General features: G+C 32.4%; 1 protein-coding gene across 1 annotated transcript; it reads left to right on the top strand.

Annotated features, from left to right (window-relative positions):
• Nucleotides 1-675: 675 nt before the first annotated feature.
• ppl (glycine cleavage system H protein, mitochondrial) lies at nt 676-13,259 on the top strand. The gene is made up of 5 exons (XM_072539644.1): nt 676-909; nt 965-1,044; nt 3,925-3,988; nt 10,408-10,539; nt 13,060-13,259. Exons 1-5 carry the CDS (start codon nt 795-797, stop codon nt 13,158-13,160), a joined length of 492 nt encoding a protein of 163 aa, XP_072395745.1. The 5' UTR covers nt 676-794; the 3' UTR covers nt 13,161-13,259.
• Nucleotides 13,260-18,508: the final 5,249 nt, after the last annotated feature.

Genomic DNA, 18,508 nt, shown 5'->3' with positions numbered 1-18,508 from the left:
GGTGTTGATACAATCATGCTATTTAGGGTGGCAGTGAATAAAATTAAGATAGCTATGATGGTAACCAACGTTCTGAAAGGACATGGTACATGAAGAAGAAGAATAATGCAGTAAAAAAGTAAATTATTAGAAGAAGTTTTGTATTACGAATTACCATAACAAAATTTGTTTAATTTTTATTTTGAGAATGATTTCCGAAGCGGAAATCGAAACATCAAAATAAACATATGTTAAAGTAAAATTGTTGCTAATTTCTAATAAAAGTACGCTAATATAATTTCGATATAAAAACATTTTATTATAAAACATTACACTACACAGGACTACAATGGCTATCGGTAAATTCCTGTAATCCTGCTTTTCTAGCAGCCGCTAGGGGGAGAAATACCTTTTCTTAAAAGTAGTAAACTACTTTTAACTGTAAAATATTTAGGATGTAATTTTTATCAGATTCATGTTGATTTCAGTATATATTACACAGGTGTCGCTAAACTGAGAAGTTGGAATAAATATATAAATAAATAATTTTGCAATGTAAATTATATGAATTACGAAAAATCACTTAAGTATTTATCACACAAAATGAGGCAATATTTATCATTTGTTTTTCAATATAATCTCAACTTTGTAATAATTTATAAGAGTATGATTATTTTATTGTATTACCTAATGTATATTTCAATAATAAACGGCTATTTTACTACTGGCTACTGCCATTACTGGTAGATGTCGTCACTTAGCTGATAAAGACTATAAACAATCAATTAAGCAGTTTTAAATAAATTTAATTTAAGATGGCTCTTCCTCGAGTATGTGCTAGTGTTTTACAAGTAGTTAAAAATCATAGTTTTAGTCAGCACTTAAAAATAAGTCCCAGGTATTTTCATACATCTAGGTGCACATGGGCAGGTATGTACCTAAATTGTGGGTTATGTACAAGATAATTAGTTTATAATAATTTTAGAAAGACTATTCACTAATAAACACGAATGGGTTGAAGTAACCGAAAAAATTGGAGTTGTTGGAATATCACAGTATGCCCAGGTAATTATTTTTTTTTTAAATTGGTACTTAACCTCTATATTTTTCACATAAATTTATTATATAAATGTTACCTATACATTTAAGAAAAACCCTGCACCCTCAACAAAGATTCCTATTTTAAGAAAAAGTAATGTCCATTGTTATTGTTAATAAATGATGCAAGATTGTTCTTGACATAAGACAGGGTTATCATTTAGTGTTAACATAATCTAAATTTTTTGATAAATGTAACAAACAGTTTAAATTTAATTTTATATTAACGTCTTTACTTAAGTTACTTAACAATAATAATTTTACATAATTTATCTACCATGTATAGAAAAGTAATTAATTACTACCACCACAATGTAAACTCTAATTAAAACAGCTTTTTGCAAGCCTATATTTTGTTCAATACTAAGTACTAAAACCATTAAGAATTAATGAATAAAATAACAAGGAAAGGGTATGCTAGATTATGCTTGTCAAAACTATGAATTTTAGGGTATATTTTATATAATCCTAAATAAAATGATTTTTCAAATATCACTATGTTCTTTCTACTACTGTATCAAGAATCAATTCTTAATTATATTTTCCTATTATTTAAATTATACCATATATTACTATTTATATATTTAAAATGTTTCAGATGTTTTTATTTACCACAGTAATCTGATATTTAATATTTAATTTGACTAAGGCTATTTGTCCCTGTTATCTTTTGTTTTCAATTTGTTTGTCAAATAATATCACAGCCACAATAATTAATACGCAACTCAGCAATATTGGCAATATCATTTTAAAGTCCTCTACTTTATAATGTATGTCTGAATTGTCAATATAAATGAGTCAGATAAAATTAAATTATTAGAAGAATTTTTCACTAAGTAACAAAAAACAAAATTTGCCTAATTTATTAATGTTTTGTATATTCAGAACAATTTCCAAAGTGGAAATTGAAATGTCAAAAACAAACTCATTTTAAACTTATAGTGTCACTTATTCCCAACGAACATACCAAGTGCACAATAATTAAGGCAAATAATTTTGATTGGGTAGGAAATGCTACACTAAAATTTTCCTCACAATTTAATAGAAAGAGAGACACTGATTTAGAATAATTATCCTGATACATAATATATCTAAAAGTTATATGTACAAATGCTAACCACTGAAATTTGTAATAGATGTGAATTTCAATAAATAATAGTGATCAAATATGAAAAAACATTCAACCATATTAAGTAAATTCAATTAATTAATGTATAATAGGTATAGAAAACAAATAATATAATAAGAGGTTTTTGAACTCTGGTTATACCGCAGAGTATTAAAAATATCATGCGCAGATAGAATCACAAATAAAAAAGTACTGGAGAAAGTTGGTAAATAAAAAGAACTAATCACCACTATACAAACCAGAAAACTGGAACACCTAGGCCACGTGATGTGTGGACCAAAATATGAAATTTTGAGACTTATAATACAGGGAAAGATCTGTTAGCTGAAGGCAGAATTCTTGGTTGATGATTCTATGTGATTGGTACCTATCAGATCAATTGATTTGTTTAGAGCAACAAGTTCAGAAATAAAATTAGCCATTATGATTGCCAACCCCTCTAGGGAGATGGCACTTTAAGAAGAAGCATTAATAATTTATGATTTGCAGATGACACAGCAGCTTAAGATCACTTAATGGAAGTAAAAGCACAAATTGGAAAGGAAGATATATGTATTACACAATACAAAAAGTGTTGTTTTAATAAAAACCCAAATAATTTGGTTGCTACCTATTCTCTACCCTCTACAGTATTGTATGTAGTAGAGGCATGAAAGATAATAGAAACAAAAGTGCAGGAATTTAAATTATGGTGTTATTTTAACACATTGGAGTTCTCCAATGGATTGGAAAAAAAAGGAAGAAATAATAAACCTAGTCAAAGATTAAAACAAGAAAGAGGTAAAACAGAAAGATTAAGTATTTCAATCATATTATAAAAAAAATCAAAAATATACTTAATCATTGAAGAAAAGATTAAATGTAAAAGGGGACCAGTAAAATAATCCAATTTCTTAAGGATATTATGTCAGTAGAGCAAGAAATCATTAATACAAGTAACTTAGGCTAGATAAAATCTGCTAATGTAATTTAAAATTTCTTAATGTATATGAGACAGTAAGGAAAAGAAGATTGAAGTTGGTGGCAGGAGTGTATTATTATATATAATAATAGCTCCTATTAATTATTATATATAATAATTAATAGCTTTTCATGTGAAGCATATAAAAATGTCTGACTATATCTAGAAATATAGAGTGGCTGAATTTATTGTCATTAAAAGTGTGATTTTATTTACAACAAAATACTTTTCATTTCTGGAATAGTAAAAGTGAGATTGTTTCTTGAAACCATATTCCTTACAGTTTTTGTTTGGATTGCTTACACTTTATTTATTCTTCTAATAATAAAGCTGTAATTCTTCTATTATTAAAGTAGTGTGATCTTCTATTAATAAAGTAATGAGTTCGAATCAAATTTGCTCAGAATGGGAATTAAAAAAAATTCTTCGTAAAGACACTGAGTTGTCTTATTATAAATTTACGTGTAGATCTTATGTGAGTAGTACATATCTGTACATATACACACACAACTGCATTTTACGCCATTTTAAAACTGATTGGTCAAACATTCTCTATTGAAATATATCAACTAAAACTTGAATAAATTGTGACTAAAGTTTATCGATCAAATTAAATTAATAAACTAAACTTGACTTGTGGGAATGTGCCTTTATATAGATCCATCATTGTTATCTAGCTTGATCTTTTCTGATTATTAAGAAATAATTCTTTTCATTGTCAACTTTTTGTTAACTCTATCAATTTTTCCTTTTTTAGGAAGCCTTAGGTGATGTAGTATATGCCCAATTACCAGATGTAGATACAGTGGTAAAACAAAAAGGTAAGTGATAATATCTAATATGTACATACATATATAAATATAACAGACCATTTTGAACAATTCCTAGCTCTTATTATTAACAATTCACATAAACTTAATGTTGCAGGCTTTTTTAATTGAAAAGAAATGATGGTAGTATCTTCTTCTAGTTCCATGTCCATTATCGAATGTTGGATATCATGTAGGCTACCATATTCATTATCGAGACTTTATTGACAGCAGCTCTAAACAATGATGTAGTCGATTTTTCAGCCATGACGTTCTTCTTCTACCAGGACCACGTTTACCTTGGATCTTTCCCTGAATGATATGTGTCTCAGGGTGTCTCATAATATGACCAAAGTATTCCAGCTTGCCTCTTTATTATATTGACCATTTGTGTTGTTTGGTTCAGCCGTCTAAGGACCTCTGCATTTCTAATTCTGTTAACTCCACTTATTCTTAGTAATCGTCTGCATGCTCCTATCTCAAAGGCTTTCAAGGGATTAAGCATATGCTCACTTCATACAGTAGCACTGGAAAGAGATAACAGTATGTCATTCGAACGCGAAAGTCAATACTAAGATTGTGGCTGCAAAATACTTTCCTTATTTTTACAAATGCTCAGACTCATAGCTCGGACTCGTTCTATTTGACTTTTAATTTCTACAGTTGGATCCCAGCACTCATTATTACTGCCGATGTGATATATGGTAGTATGTTCATTAATGTTGATTAAAAACTTTCCATTCTTAAATATTAATCTATAAACGACTATACGATTAAAAAAAATACTACAACCTTTGTTTTATTATCCACAAGGAAACTAAGTTCCTGTATTTGGCTGTATACCATATATTAAAAAATTTTTTGAATAAAATCCTTTATAAAAAGGTATATAAAAAACCCAGTTGGGCTATGTTAAGTTGACAAAACGTTTTCGGAATAAGTATTCCATCATCAGTGTCCTAAAAAAAGTTTTTTTTTTTTTTAAACCTTTCTTCCAATACATCTTACTTTCCATCTATCCCAGTCTTTTCTTTTCAACCCAAACTTCATGTCTTTAACACTATAACCAATACTTTTCATGCTTCTATTTCGACACTTCCAAATTCAGATCAGATCATCCGTCATCCACCACCCATTCCATATTATTAAATTCTTATTTTACTTCTCTACACAATTCCCTCAGGGTTTGGCTTCGGTTCTCTGGGGACCTCAGCCTTCCGTAGTCTATCCGTTTATCACAATTTTCTCAAAAACACCTTAATTTTCATTCTCTTTACTCAAATTTAACACAGCCACCTACAACAATTTCATTTTACTATTATAGTCAATATAGACCAATAGTTCATTCAACTTACCAACTTATAACTTAATCTTTTATTTTCCCTATGTACCTAGTGTTGCTTTATAACAGATAGGGCCTTTTCTCAAGTTATAAGTTGAGTACTTTACGACCAATATATTACAAAACCACTTCCAACCATCAAATTTTGTCCATTTCATATACTTGTCAACACACAAAATATAACTACATCACTCAGTTTGTCAACACCCAATCAGATATTTATATTCATGAACTTGCAACTCAAGAAGTTTTACATTTTCCAGGTACCAAATGTTGTTTTTTGACATACAGGGCCTAATATAATTGAGTTATAAGTCAATTTTTACATGAACTTTATATCATAATAGTTTTATTTCATTCATTGAATAACATTCTCAGGTATTAAATATATTAATTCCTTTACTTTTTCAAGAACCACCTGTGTCTAGTTTCCATTTTCCAGGTACCAAGTGTTATTAAAACATAAAGGGCCTTATATTAGAATCTTTTCATCACACGACTTGACACTGTATAGTTGGTTGCCTAACTATAATCACATAATTTTCTCACCACAATTTCATTTCACATACATAATTTATAACAATAACATTGATGGTTGATACTGTTATAATTTTATTTTATTTTAACTTTCACAATTTTAAACAACGTTGGCTTCTGTCTTAAATAGACATATACAGTTACACTGACTGCTCTGTCATAACTTCCGTCATAACCTGCCAAGATTGTCATTTCAATCAGTTGCTTTAATAAAGTCCTCGTAGACATACCGTCTCAGGACTTGCAACTTAATGTAGAGTCATATGTCGTCATGTTACCAATCCAACGGTAACTTTACCATCTTAATTGTAAATTAGACATAATGTAAACTAAATTTCATTTAATAATTTTTAAAGGGTTTTTACCCACATATTTGGTGGCTACATCCATGTATTAACTAGTAAGTATTAACCACATTTTACATTAACCTTAGTCAAAACTTAAATTATTTCATGTTCTTTTTAATTAGGTGGTTAAATACTTTTTTTAGGACACTGATGACGGAATACTTATTCCGAAAACGTTTTGTCAACTTAACATAGCCCAACTGGGTTTTTTATATACCTTTTTATAAAGGATTTTATTCAAAAATTCTTTGTTTTATTGTTTTCTTTGATGTAGTTGATGTAATTTTATTTTTTGTTGAATAATTTTTAATTTTTAAGTTACAATCCATATTGACTACGATCATGTATGCTAAATTTATTAGACAGTTGTGACCTAACAGTGAATAGAGTGGATTATTTAACCTTGAAGCCTTCTATCCAGCCTTTTTGTTTGCCGTATTTCCAGCAACGTTCAGGCTTGTACATTCACGATCTATTTAGGTATTATGTCCTCCATCTTTTTCTGTCATACCATCTAAACTAAATAAAGATATTTCATAAAACATAAACATAAAGAAATTAATATAACGGAACACTAGGAAACAATAGATGAAAATTCAATCTTGAAGGGCGTTAGAACAAAGCTTTCAAAGGCAAAAGAGAAATCTTAAAGCTTTAAGAACAGGCACGACAAGGAAAAAACTAATAGAGAAGAATTCCTCTAACTAGTAGAAGAATTTCACACAGAGCTGTTCCGAAACAGACGTTTGGATGAAGAACTAAAAGAGATTAGGAAAAATACGGCAGTAATAAATCTACGAAAAAGAGTAAGAAATCACTGCAAGAGATGAAAAATAATGTTCAGGCTAATATCAAATAGTCGCAGAATCAATAAAATTGGAGTCCTCACCGTATTATAATGAAAAAAAAAAGCTTTTCTATTGTTGCCTGTGTAATGTGTCATTACCACAAAGCTGGATTAACATACTGTAAAAAAGAAGACACTGTCTTAGAAAATCACAGACCTATAAGCTTACTATCCAACCTACACAAGCTTTTAACGAAAATAATACACAAAAGACTGGAGACAAACTAGACTTTTACCAAACAGTAGATCGCGCAGGTTTCTGTTCGGGATATGGAGCAAACGATCATATTCTTAAACCAAAGCCACTCATCGAGAAACCAACAGAATGCAATAGGCCATTGGGGCTTGTTTTTGTTGACTTTAAGAAAATATGTGACACCATTCTAATACATACGATTGTGAAAACTCGTCCATGTGTAATAGACTAGGTACGGATACATCTGCTTCATATCCATAATACTATTAGGAAGTTTCTCATATGGAGAGTCGTAAGACATGATGATACATTATTCTGAAAAGTAGTTAAGCCTAGAATATGCTTTAAAGACAGACTGGGATGATAAAGTTATCAGTATAGATGGAAAAATTAAACAATATACACTTTGCAGACTGCATACTACCGTTAACAGATTATGTAAAAGAGGCCTATTCAATGATAAAAGAATGGAAGCAGGCAACGAAAAAAGTTGGCTCGTGAATAAATTGTCAAAAATCATGGTTAATTTGGTACTCGGGGGAACTACATCTCTAGAGATCCAAATCATCCAAAAAGTCAACAAATCCGAGTATTAAGGATATCAAATTAATTAGAATAGAGATAATAAAATTAGGATTAAGGAACAGGTCGAACCCGGAAAATTACAGAGGAATTAATTTATTAAACACAGCACTAAAATTAACAACCAAAGTGATAACGAATAAACTGAATGAAATTATAACACTAGCAGCAACACTAAGAACAACAAGGTTTTAGATCAGGAAGATCATGCACCGACGCTAAATTTATAATAAGGCAAGTGCAAGAGAAATCATTAGAATACAACAAACCGGCATATCTTTGTTTTGTGGACCTTAAGAAGGCATTTGACAGGGTCAAATTAAAGGGCGTTACCCACTTATTGTACGCAAGAGAGATACTTCTAGGAATAATCAAAACGATCGAAAATATCTACCAAAACAACACAATAAAAGTAAAAGTAGAAGAAGAACCAACTAACCCTATTGAAGTTGGCAATGGGATAAGACAGGGAGATTTGCTGAGTCCTCTATTGTTCAACCTGATTATAAAAAAAGTAAGAACTAAAAGAGGATACTGGGAGATGGGAGAAAACCAACTTAATCTGCTATGCAGACGACGCAATACTATTTCAAAGTGAAAACGATTTACAACGTATGCTGCACCAATTTAATATATCGACCTGACACAGATAGGACAAAAAGGATGTTAGAAACAGCAGAGATGAAAACACTTAGAAAAATTGATGGTAAGACACTATAGGACAGAGCTAGAAGTACAGATATACGACGTATACGCAAGGTGGAGAACATCAAGAACTGGGTAAGAAATACAAGAGTACAATGGAATGATCAAATAAGCCGAATAAAAACAAATAAAATAGTAAAGACGACAAGAAAGGCTTCCCCAATAGGAAGATGATTAGTAGGAAGGTACATTGAAAAACAGACAGAGTCATGTCTACATATAAAGAAGAAGGAACAGGTACTATAAAGAAGAATTAGTCTAGGATGGACATCATATGGAAAGTTGAGATGTCTTTAAAAGCAACATATCGATAAATCTGAAGATCGCTCAAAGAAAATTTGGTTAATTTGCAAAATTTAAAGAATTGTTTGTTTTTTTGCAAACCTGTATGTCTTAACGAAGTATATCCGAGACTTTTGTTCTGGACTTTTTAATTTGTTTCTTCTATTGACGTTAACCTTTACTGTTAATTTTTTTGGGCATTTCCATCTAAAATTAGGATCGAATAGCTTTGGTTCAATAATAACGTTTTTCACTTAAACTTATCTTATTACAAGGTATTACATATTTTCGTTCTTTTCTGTTGCGACTTTCATTTTGTCTTTTTCTTCCGGTCTTTTCCTTCTCGTTGTCAATTACCTCCTAAACAAGAAAATATTTTTCAAGCAGAATCTTAATTTTCAAGGGTATATTGGCTAAGCGGTTTTTGCATATCATCGTTCATATATACCTTTGTACCGCCGCTTTGTACATTTGTACAGTAACACTACTTGCAAATTGAATACAGTTCCTAATATAGGTATTATATCCACCTCTAATATCAACTAAACCCTATTCATTCTACAAATTCCCAATCGTCAATAGAACCACGTGTAAGCCAAACAGGGTCGTACTGATGTACGACCTATGTATCATATGATTTTTAAAAATATTTACTTTTGAAACTGTTAGTGTAAGAATTTCTTGAAATTTAATCATTATATCACAATTAAACTAAACTCTAAAAAATAACACGACCAGTAAATAACTTAACAATAACTATAACATAAATATAACACAATATCTTAACTTAAAAATCAACACGATACAATTTGAATTTAAAATACAAAGCCCGTGGTGTTCGTGTGTATTAAGGTATAAAAAATGCTTATTAAAAGCTTAAAATTTCTATTGCATTGCATTTACCTTGATAAATACCATGAGGATTATTTTTTAATACGGATGTCCTTCCAATGTTTTTATGTGGCCATACAATGTTTTTAACAACTTTTTACGTAAGTAGTAAAAAACCAACGTGTTATTTCTATATATTTAAATTTTAACTTACTTGTTTTTTAATATTGGTATTTTTACTCTCTCTTTTAGTAAACTGATGATGGAATGATTTAATTCCGAAAAGATCTTCTTTAAAATAAATATTTTAAGCTTTTAATAAGCATTTTTTATACCTTAATACACACGAACACCACGTGCTTTGTATTCAACAGGTATACTAGCCACTCCTGGATATCTCCACTTCATGGTTTGTTCCAGTTTCACTTTTAATTTTGAATTTAAAGTGATGGCAAGTTGGGATCTGTAACATGAGAATCTGTCTCGCTTAAGGTAATAAATTATATTTAATAGCCTCTTGACGAATGAGACGGCGAATATCAACACGTGCTCATGTTTACTGATGGGAATTTGGTAAACGAATGAACTTTATGTAATTGCGCACCTTCACTTTTTTAATATTCTAGTAGGAAAGGATTTTAACATTCATTTTGACAATAATTCAACAGTCTGTTATTTGATAATCACCGTAAGGTTTTAAGTTCTTTTTTTTATATGATCTATTAAACTAACTATCTATGCTAAACATAACCACTGTTTTAGATGAATGTGGAGCATTAGAAAGTGTCAAAGCAGCTAGTGAAATTTATAGTCCAATTTCAGGAAAAGTAGTAGAAAAAAATGTAGAAGTTGAAAATAATCCATCACTGATTAATACTTCGTGTTATGACAAAGGTAAATATTTTTCACTATTTAGATTATTATAACTAAAGCTTATAACTATTATAGATTATATACGAGGCGTGTTTTTTAAGTAAGTACCGTTTGGAATTAAAAAAAGACGTGCAAAGATATGGCAATAATTTTATTTTTACATGAAAGCCTGTACCTTAATCTACTTTTCTACATAATTTCCGTGAATATTGAGGCACTTGTCATAACGTGGCACCAGTTTTTGAATACCCTCCTGATAAAATTCTGCCGCCTGACTTGTTAACCACTGCATCACAAATGTTTTGACTTCGTTATCGTCTTGAAGACGCTGACCGCCCAGGTGTTTCTTCAAGTGCTGGAACAAATGGTAGTCGCTGGGCGCCAGATCAGGGCTGTATGGAGGATGATCTAGAGTTTCCCATTTAAATGATTTGATGAGATCTTTGGTCTGATTAGCCACATGTGGACGGGCATTGTCATGCAGCAAAACGATACCCTTACTCAACTTGCCACGTCTTTTGTTCTGGATTGCACGACGCAGATTTTTCAATGTCTCAGAATAAGACGCTGCATTGATTGTCTCATTACGAGGCAGAAACTCCACTAACAATACTCCTTTTCTGTCCCAAAAAAACTGTGCATATTATTTTCCGGGCAGAAATTGTTTGCTTAAACTTCACTCTTTTGGGTGATGATGAATGTCGCTATTCCATGGATTGTTGTTTCGATTGTCAGCGTGACTCACGATTGTTGGGCATCTTAGACACTGGAGTAAACAAGTATACAATGAAGAATCAGACTGTAATGGCGTCAGTGCGTAGACAAGAGATGTAGGTAACCAGCGCTCATGCGCGGAACGCCGACCGTAGCGCTGCGGCGGCGGAATCGCAAAACGGTACTTACTTAAAAAATATGCCTCGTATATAGAGGGTTCAGAATAGAAATGAACCAAGTCCACTTTATCTACATTTGGGCTACAGACGTTTAAAGTTTCATAGCAAAATTAACACCACTCACTTTCATAGCAGGAGCGCCTTAAGCTTCCATTCGTTCACTCGCACTATACGTTATATACAACAGCGACTTCCAAATCCCAGAAAGACCTTTATCTTACTTAACACACTGCTCTCGTAACATCACAAGACAGATGTCATCGTAAGACGTGCTCAAACTCCCCTGAACCATGTCGAAAGGTGGTGCTGAAGATGGAGAGTTACACTCAACTCAAGCAAAACACATCTTATACTCTTCAGACACACAACTACTAGCAGCTATCACGCACAGTTTGCAAAAGAAAGAGTTAATTTGAGGTTGTGGGAATACCAACTCGGATTCAGCGGCCAGATCGAGTACCTACAAGTGGTGTTTACCAGAACTCTACAGAACACTGTGGACAAGATCTGTTAGCAAAACGTAACACAAAAGCTGCAAACGTTAAAGAGGAGTATTCAGAGTATAGTAAATTACAAATCTAGAGTAAAATCAAACCCTCTCCGCACAACAGTACATCAACTATCGAACATCTCAACCATTCTCGAGAGATGTAGCATCCTAAAAACTTCATGCTCATCTTTCAGAAATTTATACGTCAGTTGCATTCTCTATGTATACTCTACAAAGAAACTTCCTTCTCGCCCATAAAAGCACACGGACAGGGAGTGATCGGTTTTCTGTTGTTTCTCGATCCCATTGCACAATTATTCCTCTCCGTAGAGAGGTAACAGCCACAGCTACCCTCAACCGGCAAGACTAGAGCCAGAAAGCTCAAAAAACGAAACAAAAAATCTGGAAAGAACCGTTTTCTTCAAGCTGTACCTTCTCTGTCTACAAGTCAACAGCAAAAAGTGAATCCAACACAAAAAAACAAGTACCAGTGCCGAAACAAGCTATCAAAAATTACGTCCTGAACAGCAACGAAAAGATGCTTCAACTAGATACCTAGTGATGTAAGAAAAAATATTCAGATGTACAGGAAGAAGAATATGAAGGCATAAAGTCTGAGGCAGTGATGTGGACAAATAACCGAATCTCTTTTTAGGATATCAGTTAGTAATCTGATGATTTCCATTTTGATAGCTAAGAGGATACATCACTTCACATAAACGTCAAGAGATGTACGTCAAGAGAGACACGATTGATCAAACAGGATACGGTCCAAACCCTGACTTCAATTAGTTCTGTTCTGTCTCTGGCCGATTTAGTGTAGTATCATTTGAAATATATATCCATATATATATATATATATATATATATATATATATATATATATATATATATATATATATATATATATATATATATATATATATATCCATATATATTCACATATGAAATATATATCATAGTATATCATATGAAACTATATTCAAACAACACTGTAAAAATTCATTTCCTGATATATATTTTTTGAAGGTAAATGCGGATTTATTAGACTTAGGTTTTAGTTACTTAATTTAAAAAAGTTATGGAAAAACCAGAATTAATTTTGTAATTATTTCTATTTCAATACTTTAACAAACTGTACATTATGCTGTTTTTTAGGATGGTTATACAAAGTAGAGTTATCAAATCCAGACGAAATCAAGGAATTGATGTCAGAAGAAAAGTACAGCGAGTTTTTAAAAACCGCGGAATCTCACTAAACACCAAAGATTTTAATGTTTGTTGTATATATTTTGTTGTGTTATAGACGTTTTGGTAAGATTTTCTAAAAATTAATAAAGCCTTAGTTTTTAAACTAAGATATGTCTTATTTAGTCCTTTACGTACATTGTTGTAGATTTTTAAGACATGCGGGTAGCTCATTCAATAAAATTTTATTATACTAAAAACTAGATTGGTAATGTTAAAACTTATATAATATATGTAAATTCACTAATGGTCATAAGACGGCTCTATAGCCCTTCGTGAACCTTGTCCTGTCCCTAAACATCCTTTCCTGTCGAATTGCCTTCTCCCTCACTCCAATCTTCCTCCTTATTGTCCATATATCTCAGCGTAGGTGGTCCTGTCCCTTCAGATTAGCTTGTTTAGCATAGTTACTTTAACAGGGCCACTTCCACTGATCCGTATATCGGAATATCGATTTCTGAGTAAATCAAGTTCAAAATAAACCTGCTGTTAATTTTCAAATAGGAACTGAAATGATAAATAAACATAATAACAATAATTATGTATAAATGATGAAATATTGTTTTATAGTAATATTGTATGTTTACAATAACTGAAATATATAAATCTGGGGAATTATGTTCAAAATCTGGCAACTTTTAAAACACAATTTGCGGAAATAAAATTTATGGACCTGGCAACGCTGCTGCCCACTGAGTGACAGTCGCTCACTAGTTAGTCAGTGACATGCACGTAGCGCACTACCGTTAATTTGTTTTGTGATTACTCGCGTTTCGTTCGTTTTATAAAACATCTTTTTATACCTACGTTAATATGGATCCGAAAAGGAGAAAAGTGGACAGTGAAAATAGGAAGTTTCTGGCACAATGGACTGAACAATATTGTTTTACTGTCGCCTTATTTAAAAGTGGAAATTTAAAGTGACACTACGAAACAACTCATCAGCAGTTCCACAAAAACTTTCCTCTTGGCATTCAGGCGTGTAAAGAAAAACTTCGAGTATATTTTAATTCTTACGGAAAAAGCACAAAAATCCTAGTTCGCTGCATAAGCGACCAAGAAAAATCCACAGAGGCAGCGTTACGTGTGTGCTGGATACTTAATAAACACCAAAAACCATTTTCTGATTCTGAGATAGTGAAGGAATGTATGCTGGCAGTAGGTCACTTTTTGAAGAAAATAAAAGATAACAAAAAGAGAAATCATACGATTTCTACCTGGCGAAACCGAATTCAAATTTTTACCACTGTGCCTTCTAGAACTTGCAAAGCAAACAGCTTGATAAATTACTCATCAAGGGAATCTAAAATTGCATTCTACATGCCGTTCATCATGGTCAAAATTCGTAGTGAATTCAGTTTCTGGTACTCAAAACGGAGTAAAGAAATAAAACATAATGACGGTATTAGATTTTTGTTTCGATACAGGGCAGCGGCAAGTGCCGCTGTAAAAAGAGTACAGAACTAAATGTGATCTAGTTTTTCTCCATAAACTACTTGACCATACCACTGACTGTTCTGATTTATTAAGGCTTATCAACTTTTGATGTAACACTAGAATTCTTAGAGACATGTCTTTGTTTTCTATAAAACACTATCACACTAACTACGGCAAATGCTCTCCTATCGACAGGATTCAGATCCTGGGAAATGCCTTTAGCCAATCTCATGATCTGGTGGATATAAAATCTGTAAGATTTAAGCACTGTTTGACTATGTTAGGGATCAAAGGTGAGTGACATTTAACTTGGAGTATTCATTTCATTTTATTTTATTAAGATCATTTCAGTAGTGTAATTTCGCATATGCGGATGTCCTCGCAATGCTGATAGTGGCGCGGGACAGAAGGACCTTATCTTCGGTGCACAGCGTACGTGCGATTAAGTCGAGGAATATATGAAAATGCATGGTCTAGAACTGTAGATAAATGAATAAAAAAAGAAGAATAACTCAAAAAATATGAAGTTTTGCAAAAAGTGTAAAAATATATAAGGTGGTACATTTAAAATAATGTAATATTAAAATAAAATAATAAAGAAGACGACAAGGACTCTCAGGTCGTTAATCATCGAATTCCTTGTCAAAAGAACGGAGATGATAAAATATGACTGTCCAACACTAGAATAGGAACCTGGAATGTTTAGAGCATGTTTCAGTCTGGTAAAATACACAATGTTATTCAAGAAATGAACAGGTTGAATATCGATGTACTGGGTATCAGTGGCCCAACTCAAGCTGTTTTTTAACAGACGAAGCCACAATATATTATTCCGGTAGCGAGAATAACTAACACAGACACGGCGTGACAGTAATAGTTAATAAAAAATCTAATAGAGCGGTGGAATGCTATTTCCCTATATCAGAAAAGGTAATGGTACTGAAGTTGGTGACATCTCATGCCAAACTGAATTTGATACAAGTTTATGCTCCTACGGCGAATGCCTATGAAGAAGAAGTGGAATTATTTTACCGAGATATCGAAGAGGCACTTCTTCTTTAGGTGCCGTCTTCTTAGCGAAGGTTGGCGATGACCTCTGCAAAGTCTTCCCTATTTTGGGCTTTCCTTATTAAACTTTTTTTATTAAACTAAAGAGGCACTTAGAATCACGAAAACAAGAGAAATCACGATAGTCCTAGGTGATCTCAATGCAAAGATTGGAAAGAGGCATAGCGGAAAGTGTATAGGAAACTATGGTCTGGTAAATCGAAACGAGAGAAGAGACCTTCTCTTACAATTCTGTCAAGAGAAGAACTTGATTAATACACATTTTTCAAGTTACCAAACAGACGACTGTATACATAGCGATCGTCCGCAGATACATCGGAGAAAGTAGTCAGGAACCAGACTTCATTATGGTCAATGAAAGATACCGTAATGCTTTTAAAGCCGTGAAAGCATATCCTGGATCAGACGTGGCCTCAGATCACAATCCACCTATCGCCAAGATTACACTCACCCTTAAAAATATTAAAAGACATCAAAGAATCCCTAAAATAGACACAAAAAAACTTAAAGAACCTAAAGTAAAAAATGCCTCCAACATGAACTGCAGCAAATTAAACACAAACACCAATGATATTAACGAGTACTGGGATCGACAAAAACATTGTCTACTGGAACCCTGTAGAGAAATACTAAAGACTTCCGCAAGGAGAAAAGAAGAATGGATGAATGACGAGATACTCAATATGATGGAACAACGGAGATAATTTAAAAACAAAGACAACAATAAATACAGAGAGATAAACCACGAGATCAGGAAGATGATAAAGCAGGCAAAATAAAAATACTTTGAAGAGAAATGTAAAGAGATCGAAGACCTTCAAAATAAATATAATCTGTTTAACCTACAAAAGAAAGATAAAGAACTGGCAGGACTAAGAAAAGAAAATCCTACTCGTGCAATTCTGTATAGACATGGGACTACTACAACACATACGGACGAGAAAGTACAAAGATGAGCAGAATATATCGACGAATTGTTCGACGATGAAAGAGATCTGGAACACATAGAACTTAAGTCAGAAGAAATAAGTTCATATATTACAAAAGAAGAAATATTACACGCATTAAAAACAATGAAGAGTGGGAAAAGCCCTGGACTTGCCATGCTTCAGATAGAAATCTTAAAAATTCTAGATGAGAAGCACATTGATGTTTTAGTGACACTCTTGAACCAAATTTATAGTTAACCCAAAGTGTGGTTAATGTCGATTTTTATTTGTTTCCCAAAAAGAAAAACGCAAGAGAATGCAGCGACTACCGCACCATTAGCTTGATGTCTCGTGTGCTAAAGTGTCAATCAAGATATATACGCATGTTTTATTGACTATAATAAAGCATTCGATAAAGTACGACGTAAACAATTAATGAATGTATTGAAATCAAAGAAGATTGACTACAACGACCTCAGGATCATATCAAATTTATACTATAAACAGCGAGCAAACAGAAGAAATTGAAATTAGACGTGGAGTGAGACAGGGATACGTATTGTCGCCAATTCTTTTTAATGCCTACTCTGAAGAGATCTTGAAAAACGCTCTTGAGGGTGGAACAGCTGGAATAAAGGTAAATGGAGTTCCCATTAACAACATTAGACATGCGAACGACACTGTGATCTTAGCTGAAAATATTGAAGATCTTCAGAGACTGATGACCAGAATAGCGGAGTATGGAAAAGAGTACGGTCTAACAATGAACGTCAAGAAGACGAAATTTATGAGAATATCGAAAATTCAAAGAAATAATGAGAATCTTTTAATAAATGGAACCAACGTCTAACAAGTGGACAAATATGCATACCTGGGAACAATGATTAACTCCACAAATGATTACATTCAGAAGATCAAAATTAGAATAGAAGAGGCTAGCGCAAATTTCAACAAAATGAGAAGAGTGCTATGTACAAGGGATTTAAAATTGGAACTAAGATTTAGGTTGGCGAGGTGCTATATTTTTTTGACTTTGTTTTATGGAATGGAATCCTGGATCTTGAATGCGACATTAATAAAAAAAATGGAATCATTCGAGCTGTGGGTGTATAGAAGAATTAGGGTGTAGAAGGGTGTATAGAAGAACCAAAGAGGTTCTGAGAAGGATGAATAAAGAAATAGAAATTTTAAATACAATTAAAACAAGAAAATTGGAATATCTCGGATATATTACACGTGGAGAGAAATACACCTTGCTCCAACTGATTATGCAGGGAAAGATCCAAGGAAAGAGAAGCATAGGGAGGCGTAGAATGTCATGTCATGTCACATGTCAAAAGTCCGAATAGCTATTCGCAATAACCAATTCCGACAGGGGGTGCTGAAGCTTTCAAAGATGGACGATAACTTCGGGAAAACAAATCATTTTGTCATTTGATCTCTAAGCTATAAAACGTTTAATATAAATCATTTACACGTGTGTTTTGCCAAAGTAAAAGTTGGAGTACGTTCTTCAGAGTTTATTTGTTTGTGATTCGAGTTTATACATAAGGTAATTGACTCCCAGACCTGAATAAAAATAAAATTAAACGTTTGTTTTTCTACAGTATGTCTGAAACACGGGAAGTAAAATTTACATTATCTTAATTATTTATATGGTTGCAAGATTTATTGGTTTAGGGTGAGGCAGTTTTTGGAGCTGGCCATGTTATATTTTGTAAATTATACCTTACGTTTTCTACTAATAACTTCATAAGACCTTTGGGGTAATTTAGCTTATGGAACAACATTTTTCTTCAGTCTTCTCAATTTAGTTTCAGGTGTTACTATAAAGTAAATTAAGTATAAATATATTAAAATATAATACTAAGAAAGTAATCGTTCTCAGTAAAATGTAAACTGCACACAGTCATGTACTTGGTTAT

This window comes from Diabrotica undecimpunctata, chromosome 7, assembly GCF_040954645.1.
Source record: "Diabrotica undecimpunctata isolate CICGRU chromosome 7, icDiaUnde3, whole genome shotgun sequence".
Classification (NCBI taxonomy): Eukaryota; Metazoa; Arthropoda; class Insecta; order Coleoptera; family Chrysomelidae; genus Diabrotica; species Diabrotica undecimpunctata.
This window is presented reverse-complemented; position numbering and strand designations above follow the sequence as displayed.